Source organism: Oncorhynchus keta, chromosome 19 (genome assembly GCF_023373465.1).
Source record: "Oncorhynchus keta strain PuntledgeMale-10-30-2019 chromosome 19, Oket_V2, whole genome shotgun sequence".
In the NCBI taxonomy this organism is placed as follows: Eukaryota; Metazoa; Chordata; class Actinopteri; order Salmoniformes; family Salmonidae; genus Oncorhynchus; species Oncorhynchus keta.
Window position 1 is genome coordinate 36,254,863 of NC_068439.1, and position 13,671 is coordinate 36,268,533.

At 42.4% G+C, this 13,671-nt stretch overlaps 1 protein-coding gene and 1 long non-coding RNA gene across 9 annotated transcripts in view; both read left to right on the forward strand.

Moving 5' to 3' along the window:
- LOC118398157 (collagen alpha-1(XIV) chain-like) overlaps positions 1-13,671 on the forward strand; it is a 100,834-nt gene that overhangs the window by 9,991 nt on the left and 77,172 nt on the right. For 7 of the 8 annotated variants that reach the window (XM_052470421.1, XM_052470417.1, XM_052470419.1 and 4 more), the window contains exon 5: positions 124-216. The exons of the other annotated variant lie outside the window; for it this stretch is intronic. In XM_052470421.1, the coding sequence (XP_052326381.1) occupies positions 124-216 (93 nt within the window). The remainder of the gene's footprint in view (positions 1-123; positions 217-13,671) is intronic. 8 annotated transcript variants of the gene reach the window in all.
- On the forward strand, positions 1,199-13,622 carry LOC127909379 (uncharacterized). Its single transcript, XR_008070980.1, has 2 exons — positions 1,199-1,766; positions 10,832-13,622. It is a non-coding gene; the product is annotated as an uncharacterized LOC127909379 (long non-coding RNA).

Genomic DNA, 13,671 nt, shown 5'->3' on the forward strand with positions numbered 1-13,671 from the left:
GTTTTATCAAAGGAAATAGTTGATCTGTGTGATTGCCATTGTTCTTACATCTTTGACAAAATGTATTCTACAGTATAATGTGTCAATGGAAATGTGTTTGGTTTGTTTCTGCCCAACTTTCAGAGCCTGACAATGAGAACGTACAGCCCCAGAATGTACGACCCAAAAACCAGAAAGACACCAGTGTCACTGAGGAGAACAATGAGATATCTGAAGGTAAGGTGGAAGGTAGGAGTGACCAACCTCTGAAATCTGGAAATTGCTGTGGCTCAGTCTTCAAATCGCAATTCAAAACCTGGATTTCAACCAGGATCTCAGCATAGAGAAGATTCACTTGACGATACACAGGTAAGTTTGAGCTCCAGAGGCCTCTTGGTTGGTGCTGAGGCTATCCCTGGCGGTGGAGTGGACTGCTGTACATTTGTCATTGGGAGTGGATGCGACAATTAGAAAACATTGCCCTTGATATTTCTGTTTGAACTTTTCTGAAGAAGAAAGGCCTTGAATGTGATCCTCATTCCCACTCGCTCTTTGGAGAAACAACTGCAATGTGCTTCATTTCAAGTAGACTTTGAAGGAAAGTTCAGGGTTGGAAAATGGTCAATTAAAAATAAGCACAGTACATTTCAAAGCATTTTGGAGCAATGATCTATTTGTGATTGCTGTGTTGCACAAAACCAAGGTAAACCTTAACTATTTTCCTTTTAAAATGAGCATGACGTTGTTATAAATCTGTCATGACAAATGATCGCCCAGGATCTAAAAACAGGAATGACTAAGTTTACCAACAGTCATCACGAACCACCAAACATGGTTGTAGATGTCTATACAATTTTCAGAGAAGAAACAACAGTAGAATATACACATACATTACATCAAATAAATAGTGCATTAACCCTGATAGAAAGCTGTAGTGTCATAGGAGTCTACAGCTATGTCTCAGGGCTAATACTGAATAGGAGGATTCAGCCCCAAATGAAATAACCTTTACCCTTACAGATGTTATGTATGCAATAGTTGCAGAGGTGTTTTAACACTCGTTCAAACAGATAAAAGAGATGTAAGGGAATAAGTATTGATTCTTTGCAACGGATTGATCTCAAAGTGTCTGAACAGAGTTGTCTGCAAGAAAAAAAAATTCTGCCACATTATTGCAACTTGCCTGTATTCAGCGTTATTTAAAAAAAAAACAGGGATTTTGTAAGAGCTGTTGGTGGGCTGAAACAGGCTATTAGTGGGAGATTTAGGAGTTTGTTTTCAGACAAAGAGCGTAACAGTGTTTATAAAACTCCTGTGGTGTGTGTGTCTCATGGCGACCTGGACCTCGTCTGTGTTTCTGGCATAAAGAGCTATGATTTGGCCGAGGTGTCAAAAAGTAGTTGAGGGAAGGCTTTGCAATTATGGAATGTGGTGTAAGGATCCCTGTGGTGCTTTGAGATCTGCGGTCGATCACCTGCCGTCTCTTAAAATGCCTATGGGTAAAAGACAGAAGGGGGAAACTAACTCAAGATATAATGATGCTGCTTTGGTTTCTCCCTCACTCCATCTTCTTTCTCTCTTTTCCTCCTCTTTCTTTTCCTCTCAAGCTCTCATTTATTCCTCCTCGCTGTTTCTCTCCTTTTTCTCTTTCTCCCTCCCTCTGCACTCTCCCTCGCTCTATCCATTGCATGTAGACAATTGACACAGGCAGCTATCTCCTTGCCCACACTTGCAGAATACCGTTGCTATGTTATCGTGGGGCCCGTTCAAGGATGTCTCCAGCCTTGGTAAGTAAACCCCCTGTAGCTCCCTGCCTGCTTGCCTGCCTGTCTGGGTGTGCAGGGATGCCAGAGGGCATACAGGTGTGCCCAAGGCCTGGCAGACACCTCAGTCCCACACAACCTAGCACTTAGCTCCATGTATATACTCTCTGAACTGGTCCCAGGAAGGATACTAGACTCTGATATTGATGCCCTAATTGAATATTCTGGGGCCAAACTTCTGGGGCCACTTCCGGCGTGGCGGTGGTGTCATAAGGGACATATACAAGTGATTAAGGCCAGATGACTCATGCGTCACCATAGCAGCGCTTATGTTGTGCAGGGGCTCGGGGTTCATTGACACATTATTGAGCAGAAAAATGATTGGTGTCAGTCAGTTAAAGCATAAAATGGCGTAGCTTATGTATGACAAATTTATTTTCAGCCCCGTTTGGCTCAAGAGAAATAGACGGTTATGGGCGTGTGCTGTGTGGTATATTACAGTGCCGTAACATTATCATAGGCATTACTTAACCTCTTAATTTCATTCCAGTTTGTGCTTCCAATGCCAGCTTTTAGGTATATTCTATATGCAGCAGCATAAGCAGTTACCAGTATATCTGAACCGATAACCGCAATCAGTACCAGACCATATCCTTTACCTTTCAGCTAGACTGCTTTTAGTTCCTGCTACCTGCTCAAGTTAGCATTACCTTATCTGCCCTGTCGCGTTGGGGTCAAGGGAAATATTACGCCTCCTCAATGTCCCTTAACTAGCAGGTGGTTGGGGAAGTGGTACAACCAGACATTATTACGCTGCGATGACATGTCCCATTTGTTTAACTTTAATTACACGGTCATTTGTTCACACGGAGGCAATTGGACCGTATCCGGAGAGGCCGGCGAGATAATGAGATCACAGCTTGCTCCTGATGTCCCCCACTCATCAGGGGACCCTAACGAGCTGTAGTGTCGCCCCCAGGAACCACAGGTTATATTTTAAGCATGAAAGACTTTTAGTGGTCTCCAGTAGCCTACAGACAGGGCTGCTTAGAGGACAGAGAGGTTCTCTCTAGTCTCATGAATAACAGCTAAGAGATGTGGACAGAAGATGTAATGGTAGTGGTATCGTTTGAGGCCATGTTTAGTGAAGGAGGAGATCGTTATCTTGCCTTTCTGTTGGTTAAGATGTGATTGAATATCTGTGCAGTAGTGGATAAAAATGTGACAGTTTGCACTAATTCAGTACTAACAGGCATGGATTACTTTCCTAATTCTCTTGGCTGTCTGGAAAACACAGTGTTTTCATAAGACATAAGAACAACCCAAGGTAAAATAATATAGCTACAGTATCTCTGTAACCATGGGCACAGTCACAGACATGGTTTTGAAGGCTGAACTAGTACAAACTGTTGGACTTCTCTGTTCGGTGTCAAAGGCACTAATCAAACTAATTAATTTGTTTGGTAACAGGCTGTTTTTGTACCTTTTATATTCAGCCTTAATGCTGTCCATTTAAGACTTGCAGGAAAACTGTGAAGTGAAAATAATTTGATGGACAAATGGAGCATTGGAACTTTTATGCTGGACACTCAATCAACTCAAATGTATTTATGTAGCCCTTCTTACATCAGCTGATATATCAAAGTGCTGTACAGAAACCCAGCCTAAAACCCCAAACAGCAAGCAATGCAGGTGTAGAAGCACGGTGGCTAGGAAAAACTACAGGTCAGGGTTCCATAGCCGCAGGCAGAACAGTTGAAACTGGAGCAGCAGCACGGCCAGGTGGACTGGGGACAACAAGGAGTCATCATGCCAAGTAGTCCTGAGGCAGGGCCCTAGGGCTCAGGTCCTCCGAGAGAGAGAAAGAAAGAGATAAAGAGAGAATTAGAGAGAGCATACTTAAATTCACACAGGACACCGGATAACACAGGAGAAATACTCCAGATATAACAGACTGCCCCTAGCCCTACTACTACTGGAGGCTGAGACAGGAGGGGTCAGGTGACACTGTGGCCCCATCCGATGATACCCCCGGACAGGGCCAAACAAGCAGGATATAACCCCACCCACTTTGCCAAAGCACAGCCCCCACACCACTAGAGGGATATCTTCAACCACCAACTTACCATCCTGAGACAAGGCCGAGTATAGCCCACAAAGATCTCAGCCACAGCACAACCCAAGGGGGGGCGCCAACCCAGACAGGAAGACCAAGTCAGTGACTCATCCCACTCAAGTGACACACCCCTCCTAGGGACGGCATGGAAGAGAACCAGTAAGCTAGTGACTCAGCCCCTGTAATAGGGTTAGAGGCAGAGAATCCCAGTGGACAGAGGGGAACCGGCCAGGCAGAGACAGCAAGGGCGGTTCGTTGCTCCAGTGACTTTCCATTCACCTTCACACTCCTGGGCCAGTCTACACTCAATCATAAGAACCTACTGAAGAGATGAGTCTTCAATGAAGACTTAAAGGTTGAGACCGAGTCTGCGTCTCTCACATGGGTAGGCAGACCATTCCATAAAAAATGGAGCTCTATAGGAGAAAGCCCTGCCTCCAGCTGTTTGTTTAGAAATTCTAGGGACAATTAGGAGGCCTGTGTCTTGTGACCGTAGCGCGCGTGTAGGTATGTACGGCAGGACCAAATCCGAGAGATAGTTAGGAGCAAGCCCATGTACTGCTTTGTAGGTTAGCAGTAAAACCTTGAAATCAGCCCTTGCCTTAACAGGAAGCCAGTGTTGGGAGGCTAGCACTGGAGTAATATGATCACATTTTTTGGTTCTAGTCAAGATTCTAGCAGCCGTATTTAGCACTAACTGCGGTTTATTTAGTGCTTTATCCAGGTTGTCGGAAAGTAGAGCATTGCAGTAATCTAACCTAGAAGTAACAAAAGCATGGAATAATTCTTCTGCATTTTTTTGGACGGACAATTTCTGATTATTTCAATGTTACGTAAATGGAAAAAAGCTGTCCTTGAAACAGTCTTGATATGTTCGTCAAAAGAGAGATCCTTCACAGTTTTATTTGAGACGACTGTACAACCATCAAGATTAATTGTCAGATTTAACAGAAGATCTCATTGTTTCTTGGGATCTGGAACAAGCATCTCTGTTTTGTCCGAGTTTAAAAGTAGAACATTTGCAGCCATCCACTTCCTTATGTCTGAAACACAGGCTTCCAGCGAGGGAAATTTTGGGGCTTCACCATGTTTCATTGAAATGTACAGCCGTGTGTCATCCGCATAGCTGTGAAAGTTAACATTTTATTTTCGAATGACATCCCCAAGAGGTCAAATATACAGTGAAAACAATAGTGGTCCTAAAACGGAATCTTGAGGAACACCGAAATTTACAGTTGATTTGTCAGAGGACAAACTATTCACAGAGACAAACTGATATCTTTCCGACAGATAAGATCTAAACCAGGCCAGAACTTGAACGTGTAGATCAATTTGGGTTTCCAATCTCTTCAAAAGAATGTGGTGATCGATGGTATCAAAAGCAGCACTAAGGTCTAGGAGAAGGAGGACAGATGCAGAGCCTCGGTCTGACGCCATTAAAAGGTAATTTACCACCTTCGCAAGTGCAGTCTCAGTGCTATGATGGGATCTAAAACCAGACTGAAGCATTTCGTATACATTGTTTGACTTCAGAATTGAAGTGAGTTGCTGCGCAACAGCTTTTTCAAAAAATTTTGAGAGGAATGGGAGATTCGATATAGGCTGATAGTTTTTTATATTTTCTGGGTCAAGGTTGGGCTTTTTCAAGAGAGGCTTTATTACTGCCACTTTTAGTGAGTTTGGTACACATCCGGTGGATAGAGAGCCGTTTATTATTTTCAACATAGGGCCAAGCACAGGAAGCAGCTCTTTTCAGTAGATTAGTTGGAATAGGGTCCAGTATGCAGCTTGAAGGTTTAGAGGCCATGATTATTTTCATCATTGTGTCAAGAGATATAGTACTAAAACACTTGAATGTCTCCCTTGATCCTAGGTCCTGGCTGAGTTGTGCAGACTCAGGACAACTGAGCTTTTGAGGAATATGCAGATTTAAAGAGGAGTCCGTAATTTGCTTTCTAATGATCATGATATTTTCTTCAAAGAAGTTCTTGAATTTATTACAGCTGAAGTGAAAGCCATCCTCTCTTGGGGAATGCTGCTTTTTAGTTAGCTTTGCGACAGTATCAAAAATAAATTTTGGATTGTTCTTAAATAGGATGATCGAGCAGCAATGAGGGCTCTTCGATACTGCACGGTACTGTCTTTCCAAGCTAGTCGGAAGACTTCCAGTATGGTGTGGCGCCATTTCCGTTCCAATTTTCTGGAAGCTTGCTTCAGAGCTCGGGTATTTTCTCTATACCAGGAGCTAGTTTCTTATGACAAATGTTTTTAGGAGTGCAACTGCATCTAGGGTATTGCGCAATGTTAAATTGAGTTCCCCAGTTAGGTGGTTAACTGATTTTTGTCCTCTGACGTCCTTGGGTAGGCCGAGGGCGTCTGGAAGGGCATCAAGGAATCTTTGTGTTGTCTGTGAATTTATAGCACGACTTTTGATGCTCCTTGGTTGGGGTCTGAGCAGATTATTTGTTGCGATTGCAAACGTAATAAAATGGTTGTCCGATAGTCCAGGATTATGAGGAAAAACATTAAGATCCACAACATTTATTCCATTGGACAAAACTAGGTCCAGAGTATGACTGTGGCAGTGAGTCGGTCCGGAGACATGTTAGACAAAACCCACTGAGTCGATGATGGCTCCGAAAGCCTTTTGGAGTGGGTCTGTGGAATTTTCCATGTGAATATTAAAGTCACCAAAAATTAGAATATTATCTGCTATGACTACAAGGTCCGATAGGAATTCAGGGAACTCTGCTGTATATGCTGTATATGCCCAGGAGGCCTTTAAAAAGTAGCTTTAAAAAGTGATTGAGTAGGCTGCATAGATTTCATGACAAGAAGCTCAAAAGATGAAAACGTTGTTGTTTTTTTGTAAATTGAAATTTGCTATCATAAATGTTACGACATTTGTGGGATGCGCAGGGGATATGGTCACTAGTGTAACCAGGAGGTGAGGCCTCATTTAACACAGTAGATTCATCAGGCTTAAGCCATGTTTCAGTCAGGCCAATCACATCAAGATTATGATCAGTGATTAGTTCATTGACTATAACTGCCTTGGAAGTGAGGGATCTAACATTAAGTAGCCCTAAATTGTGATGGAGGTATCACAATCTCTTTCAATAATGTCAGGAATGGAGGAGGTCTTTATTCTAGTGAGATTGCTAAGGCGAACACTGCCATGTTTAGTTTTGCCCAACCTAGGTTGAGGCACAGACACGGTCTCAATGGGGATAGCTGAGCTGACTACACTGACTGTGCTTGTGGCAGACTCCACTAAGCTGGCAGGGCTTGCAGCTCAGCTATCCTAGCCATAAGGCTACCGTTCTCCTGTATATTATGAGTACAGCGATTGCAATTAGAAGGCATCATGTTAATGTTACTACTTAGCTTCGGCTGTTGGAGGTCCTGACGAACCATGTCCAGATAAAGCGTCCGGAGTGAAAAAGTTGAATGATAAAAAGTTGAGTGAGGGGAAAACAAAAAATATAAATGTTAATTAAAAAGTAAAACCGTAAAGTTGTCTGGTAGCAAAGTAAGGTTAGCAACAAAACACACAGCAGCACGTAAACAAGTCTGCAAGTTGTAACCGGAAATGACAGCGATCAGTCAAAAAATGATGAGTGAGATAGGGATACTAGGTATACTACTTCCTATTGAGACAGGCATTGTGTCATTCATAGGATGGTGTTATGATATGTTTTATAACAGTTTCATGGCCAAAAAAATACCTGGCTGGCTCGGTCAGTCAGCTTGTTGTGAAAGGAACCTGTTTACTCTATATGGCTCTAGATCAGGAATGGCCAACATTGATGGGGTTGGAGGCCACAAAAAATTCTGAACTCATCTTGAGGGGCCGCAGTGGATCGCGGGGCTGCGTACCCACATCCAAACCCACACATGCAGTCAGAGTCGGCCGTAGCCTTTTGGGGGCTCTAAGCTAAATTTTGTTGGGCTATTTGAGTGACTGTCAGTGACTGACATAACAAGAGAAAAACTGCTGATGCACAACCAATTTTCAAAATTGCACCTTGTGTATTCTACTATTGATCCGCGGACTTACAAAAGGGGAGCCGCGGGCCTCCAGTTGCCCATCCCCGCTCTAGCTGATGGATACATTGCATACCACTGCAAACTTACAGCATTTATTATGTACAAAATCAGCAAAAAATAAACAACTCAACGCAATTTAATTTCCCCATGCTACAAAACCATGATGAATCAACAAAGCATGCCTCATCGCAGACGGATGCACTGTTCATATAGCCAAATTGAAAGTGAGCAAAAGAGGGCTGTAGCCTAGCCAGAGAGAGTCTGGGATTCCATTAATGTAAGTGCAGGCTTTACTGAGTTATGAATCATGGAGCAAAAGCTCCATCAATGTAACTTGACATTGAAACAGAGTCATTTGGAGGGGATAGGAATGTGACAGGTGACAGATGCTCTCAGGCGGGTAGGCAGGCACCAGTCTAAAGGCACCTAGTTAACCCCCGCCAGAGAGAAGATCCCATGTGATTACGTCCATATGGTCTGGAGGAATTGGCCTCTGTTGACCAGCATCATTCATCATTCATTACACTTTCTGAGAGGTCTCTCTCTCTCACACACACACACACACACACACACACACACACACACACACACACACACACACACACACACACACACACACACACACACACACACACACACACACACACACACACACACACATTCTCACTCTTAAACACAAGCACACAGGTGCTGTCACATCACCCAACACTTCCCGTCTGTTGTTAACTGTTTCTAGCGACAAGTGCATTTGAATATTCGCAGGATGCATCTGGCTTACAGTAATTTCCCCCGGGTTCCCACGACAACGTCTGAACGATGTCACATTGTCTGTTCATTGTTTGTTCTCTGCCAGATGATGCTGACAGATGTTACTTGTTAATCTTCGCTCGATCGACAGCGTGGCCCTTTCTCCATATGTTGCATCGCCTCACAATCACAAAGCCAATACCCAGAGGTGAGGTTTTACCTGTTCCACTCTGCCCCAGTCGCTGTAGTCCCATCACTCACTGGGAGTGTGGCCGTATGGCCTCTCAGCTTAACATCTTCACAAATAGGCTTATGGTATGATGAGGTATGGTGGAAATATGCAGACAGAAGGCCATACATTCTGTAGACACATTTTGGATTTTATTGGACAAAAGGCTTTGAACAAGGTGATTTTTCTGTCACAACAACCTTTATCAGGCAGAGGCTGAAGTAGATTTTAAGTTGATTATTTTTAAAATTAATAATCGAAAGAAATTAGCCTATACCTGCATTGTTTATAGAAATGCGTGAGGGAAAATCCACCTCGACCCCCTAGGGAATAATGAATGCATACACCATCCCATCACTATTAATAAGGCACTGCCCATATCTAAACCCTTACATATTTCAGCCACATATTCCAATATTCCATATACTAGTATAGAATTAAGAGACAACTAGCTTGGCTATTTTGAGGCTTGTATTTATTGCCTCTTGTCTGTGAGATGCCTGTGGGAGGGAAGCATGGAGATTCCTCATGATGGTATGGTCTGCATGATTGAATTATTCTCCTGTATGGTGGAGCTCCTCGAAGACATCTCCTGTGAATAATGTCAACCCTATGAGATGATTAGGGTTTGATTTGCTACTGGGGTATGGGGGAGGGTTGGTGTTGAGCTCCACTGGCTGATCACATCTATTATTGTCAGAGGGAGCTACAGTAGTTCGTTTGGAGTTGTTGCAGTAGTTGTAGTTGCATACATTCATGGTATATGTGACAGGATTTTATATTCTTCTTACTTGATTATTTATAGGAATAAATGTGTGTGTGCGTATGTGTGCACGTGTCACTTTTGTCATAAGTAGCTTTCACTAATCCATCACTTTAACGCTGCAATTTGTTCATACTGTAGATGAATGAGTAGACCTTTGGGGATACCTGCCTAGTGGACACACACGTGTGGAATCTGCAACTGGCTTCTGCACACAACTATTTTGCCCTTTTATGTCTTTGAAGAGGAATGTTAGGCCCTTAGCTTGAGGTTATGGTGTCTTCTCTCCTCTGTGTGTAAATTACACACATTATAAATCTGGATGGGATGAGAGAAAGGTGCATGGACCAGCTTTGACATGGAGAAATGGGAACTCTTGGCTCCCTCTTCCCCTAGGCGTTACCGCAGTCGCCTTAACCCTGACCCCGCCTTGGCCTTGACTGTTGACACTGTGACCCGTCAGAGCCACAAGTGCCTGAGGTTCTCCACTAATAGCTATGTTCTAAAATAATCTCTCCCTCGCCCCTTTCTCCATTCTTACTATCCAACTCTCTACTTTTCAGTATCCTTCTCTCTCGCTCTCCCCCCTATCTATCCACCTGGCTATGTTTGTTGCCCTGCTATTAAAGGCACTCAGACAATGCTCTTTCACTCAGTCCAAAATTGTTCCCTCCAATTGAATGTTCAGAAAACAGAATTCAATTTTGGGAGGTTATTTTATGAGGTTGACACACAAAGCACTTTATACTGTAAAGTTATTTGACGTTTTACTTCCTTTACTAAGGTCTATTATGATGAGATATTGATTGGTTTTCTGGTATAATCTGGAAACTGAAACTCCAGGATTGTACAGACTTGTAAGTAGACCACCCAGACTTGTAGGTAGACCACTCAGTGGTAGGTAGACCACCCAGACCTGTAGGTAGACCACTCAGTCAGTGGTAGGTAGACCACTCTTGGTTTCGTAACATGTTCCAGCCTGGTAAAGCAGTCATTTTATCTGGGGGATAATATTTTTATATTATATTATATTCTCTCTTTTCCAATGAAAAAAGTATGTACAACTGTTTCATTTGTGTATGTTTTGGAATGGATTTGATAACTGAAACACCTTTTTGATTGTAACCATATTTAAATGATGATCTCTACATTGCCTTGATGTTCTGTACGTTCTCTCTCCCCAGAGATAATGAGCAACACTTCCAGAAGATGTCTGTTCACCGAACTCTGAGACTGAATCTGTGTACCACTGCAGCTGTGTGCATGGAATGCTCTATGGGAAAAGTGGCATATACAGTGCCTTCAGAAAGTATTCATACCACTTGACTTATTCCACATTTTGATGTGTTACAGCCTGAATTAAAAATTGATTAAATATATTTTTCTCACCCATCTACTAACAATACCCCATAATGACAAAGTGATTTTATTTTTGCACATTTATTGAAAATGAAATACAGAAAGGTCTCACTTAGATAAGTATTCACACCCCTGAGTCAAAACTTTGTAGGATCACCTTTGGCAGCGTTTACAGCAGTGAGTCTTTAAAGCCTTGTTCAGGCCTTAATGCTCAAATCAGTTTTGTTTTTCAAATCTGTTTTGGACTACTGGCTGTCCAAACAGCAAGTTACAAGTGACCAAATTGGATTTGTGTGTGTTCAGACAGCAGTCATTTGCTGACAAGGCTATGCTAGTTGTCATAGTAACGGGGGGGTGTACAGTGGTGTAGGTTGATTGGTGGTGGTGCTCATGCTTCCTGTCACTCAGAAGTTATGCAGCGGGGCTTCCTGAGTGGCCCAGCGGTCTAAGACACTGCATCACACTGCTAGAGGCATTACTACAGACCTGGGTTCATTCCCGGGCTGTGCCACAACCGGGCCGTGGCCCGCAGTCCCATAGGACGGCGCACAATTGGCCCAGCGTGGTCCGGGTTAGGCTGGTGGGGCTTTACTTGGCTCATCTCGCTCTAGTGACTCCTTGTGGCGGGCTGACTCCTGTCGCCAGTTGAACGGTGTTTCCTCCGGCACATTGGTGCTGGCGGGTGTTAAGGAGCGCAGTTAGGTGGTTCATGTTTTGGAGGATGCATGACTTCGTCGAGCCCGTTGGGGAGTTGCAGCGATGAGACAAGATGGAAAATTGGGGAGAAAAGGCCACTTTTAAAGCCTCAAAAGGATAAGAGGATCCAACTTTCCAACTAACCCTAACCCTAACCCTAACCCTAGTTAACTATTTAGCTTTCTAGCACATTCACTGATTTGTTTGTAAAAATTAACAAGCTAGGTAGCTACCACATGTTCTTTTCTAACTGTCAACAGAGTAGCCTAGCTAGTAAGCAACAAGATATGCCAAATAACAGTCTAAAAAACACTTGATGGCAAATAATCAGATGGCCAGGAATCAGATTTGTACCTGAGCTTCATGGGTGGTTTGAAATGTGGCCTGATATATCAGATTCCATGTGCTTTCTGGCTATTCAGACTGCAGGAAAAGTAACAGATTCTAATTAGATATGCAAATAAATAGGATTTGAGTCACTTCAAACTGCCAATGTGAACACGGCATTAGAGCTTTCCACACCTGGATTGTGTAGCATTTGCCCATTATTATTTACCCAAATTGTCAAGCTCTGTCAAATTGGTTGTTAATCATTGCTAGACAACCACTTTTAGGTCTTGCCATAGATTTTCAAGTAGATTTAAGTCAAAACAGTAACTCGGCCACATTCATTGTCTTCTTGGTAAAAACTCTAGTGTATATTTGGCCATGTGTTTTAGGTTATGGACCTGCTGAAAGGTAAATTAATCTCCCAGTGTCTGGTGGAAAGTAGACTGAACCAGGTTTTCCTCTATGATTTTGCCGGTGCTTAGCTCCATTACATTTATTTTTTATCCTGAAAAACTCCCCAGTCCTTAACGATTACAAGCATACCCATAACATGACGCAGCCTTCACTATACTTGAAATATGCAGAGTGGTACTCAGTAATGTGTTGTATTGGATTTACCCCATAACACTTTATATTCAGGACAAAAAGTTAATTGCCTTGACACATTCTTTTCAGTATTACTTTAGTCCCTTGTTACAAACAGGATGCATGTTTTGGAATATTTTTATTCCGTATAAGGCTTCTTTCTTTTCACTGTCAATTAGGTTAGTTTTGTAGAGTAACTATTCTGTTGTTGATCCATCCTTTTTTTCCCCTATCACTGCCATTAAACTAACTATTTTAAAGTCACCATTGGCCTCATGGTGAAATCAATGAGCTGTTTCCTTCATTTCCGGTAACTTAGTTAGTAATGACGCCTGTATCTTTGTAGTGACTGGGTGTTATGATACACCATCCAATGTGTAAATAATAACTTCACCATGCTCAAAGAGATATTCAATGTCTGCTTTTGTAAATGTTTTACCCATCTACCAATAGGTGCCTTTCTTTGCGAGGCATTGGAAACCTCCCTGGTCTTTGTGGTTCAAATCCACTGCTCGACTGAGGGACCTTACAGATAATTGAATGTGTGGGGTACAGAGATGAGGTAGTCATTAAAAAAATCATGTTAAACACTATTATTGCACACAGAGTGAGTCCGTGGAACTTATTATGTGACTTGTTAAGCACGTATTTACTCCTGACCTTGTTTAGGCTTGATATAACAAAGGCGTTGAATACTTATTGACTCAAGACATTCAAGCTTTTCGTTTCTAATCAAATCTGTAATAAAAAAAAGTGAAAAACATAAATACACTTTGAAATGATGGGGTGTTGTTTGTAGGCCAGTGACAAAATACATCTACATTTAATACATTTTCAAATTCAGGCTGTAACAATGTGGAAAAAGTCAAGGGGTGTGAATACTTTCTGAAGGCACTATACCATTCAGAATCTGAAATCAATCATTGTAATCCACGATAAAGGGTTATGGAATGTTGGATCACTTTTACAGTATTTTGCTTTTAATCAATAAACTGCTGCCCTTTTCTTATTTGTGTCTTTGCTGGTCACACAATTTCACAATTTTCACACACAC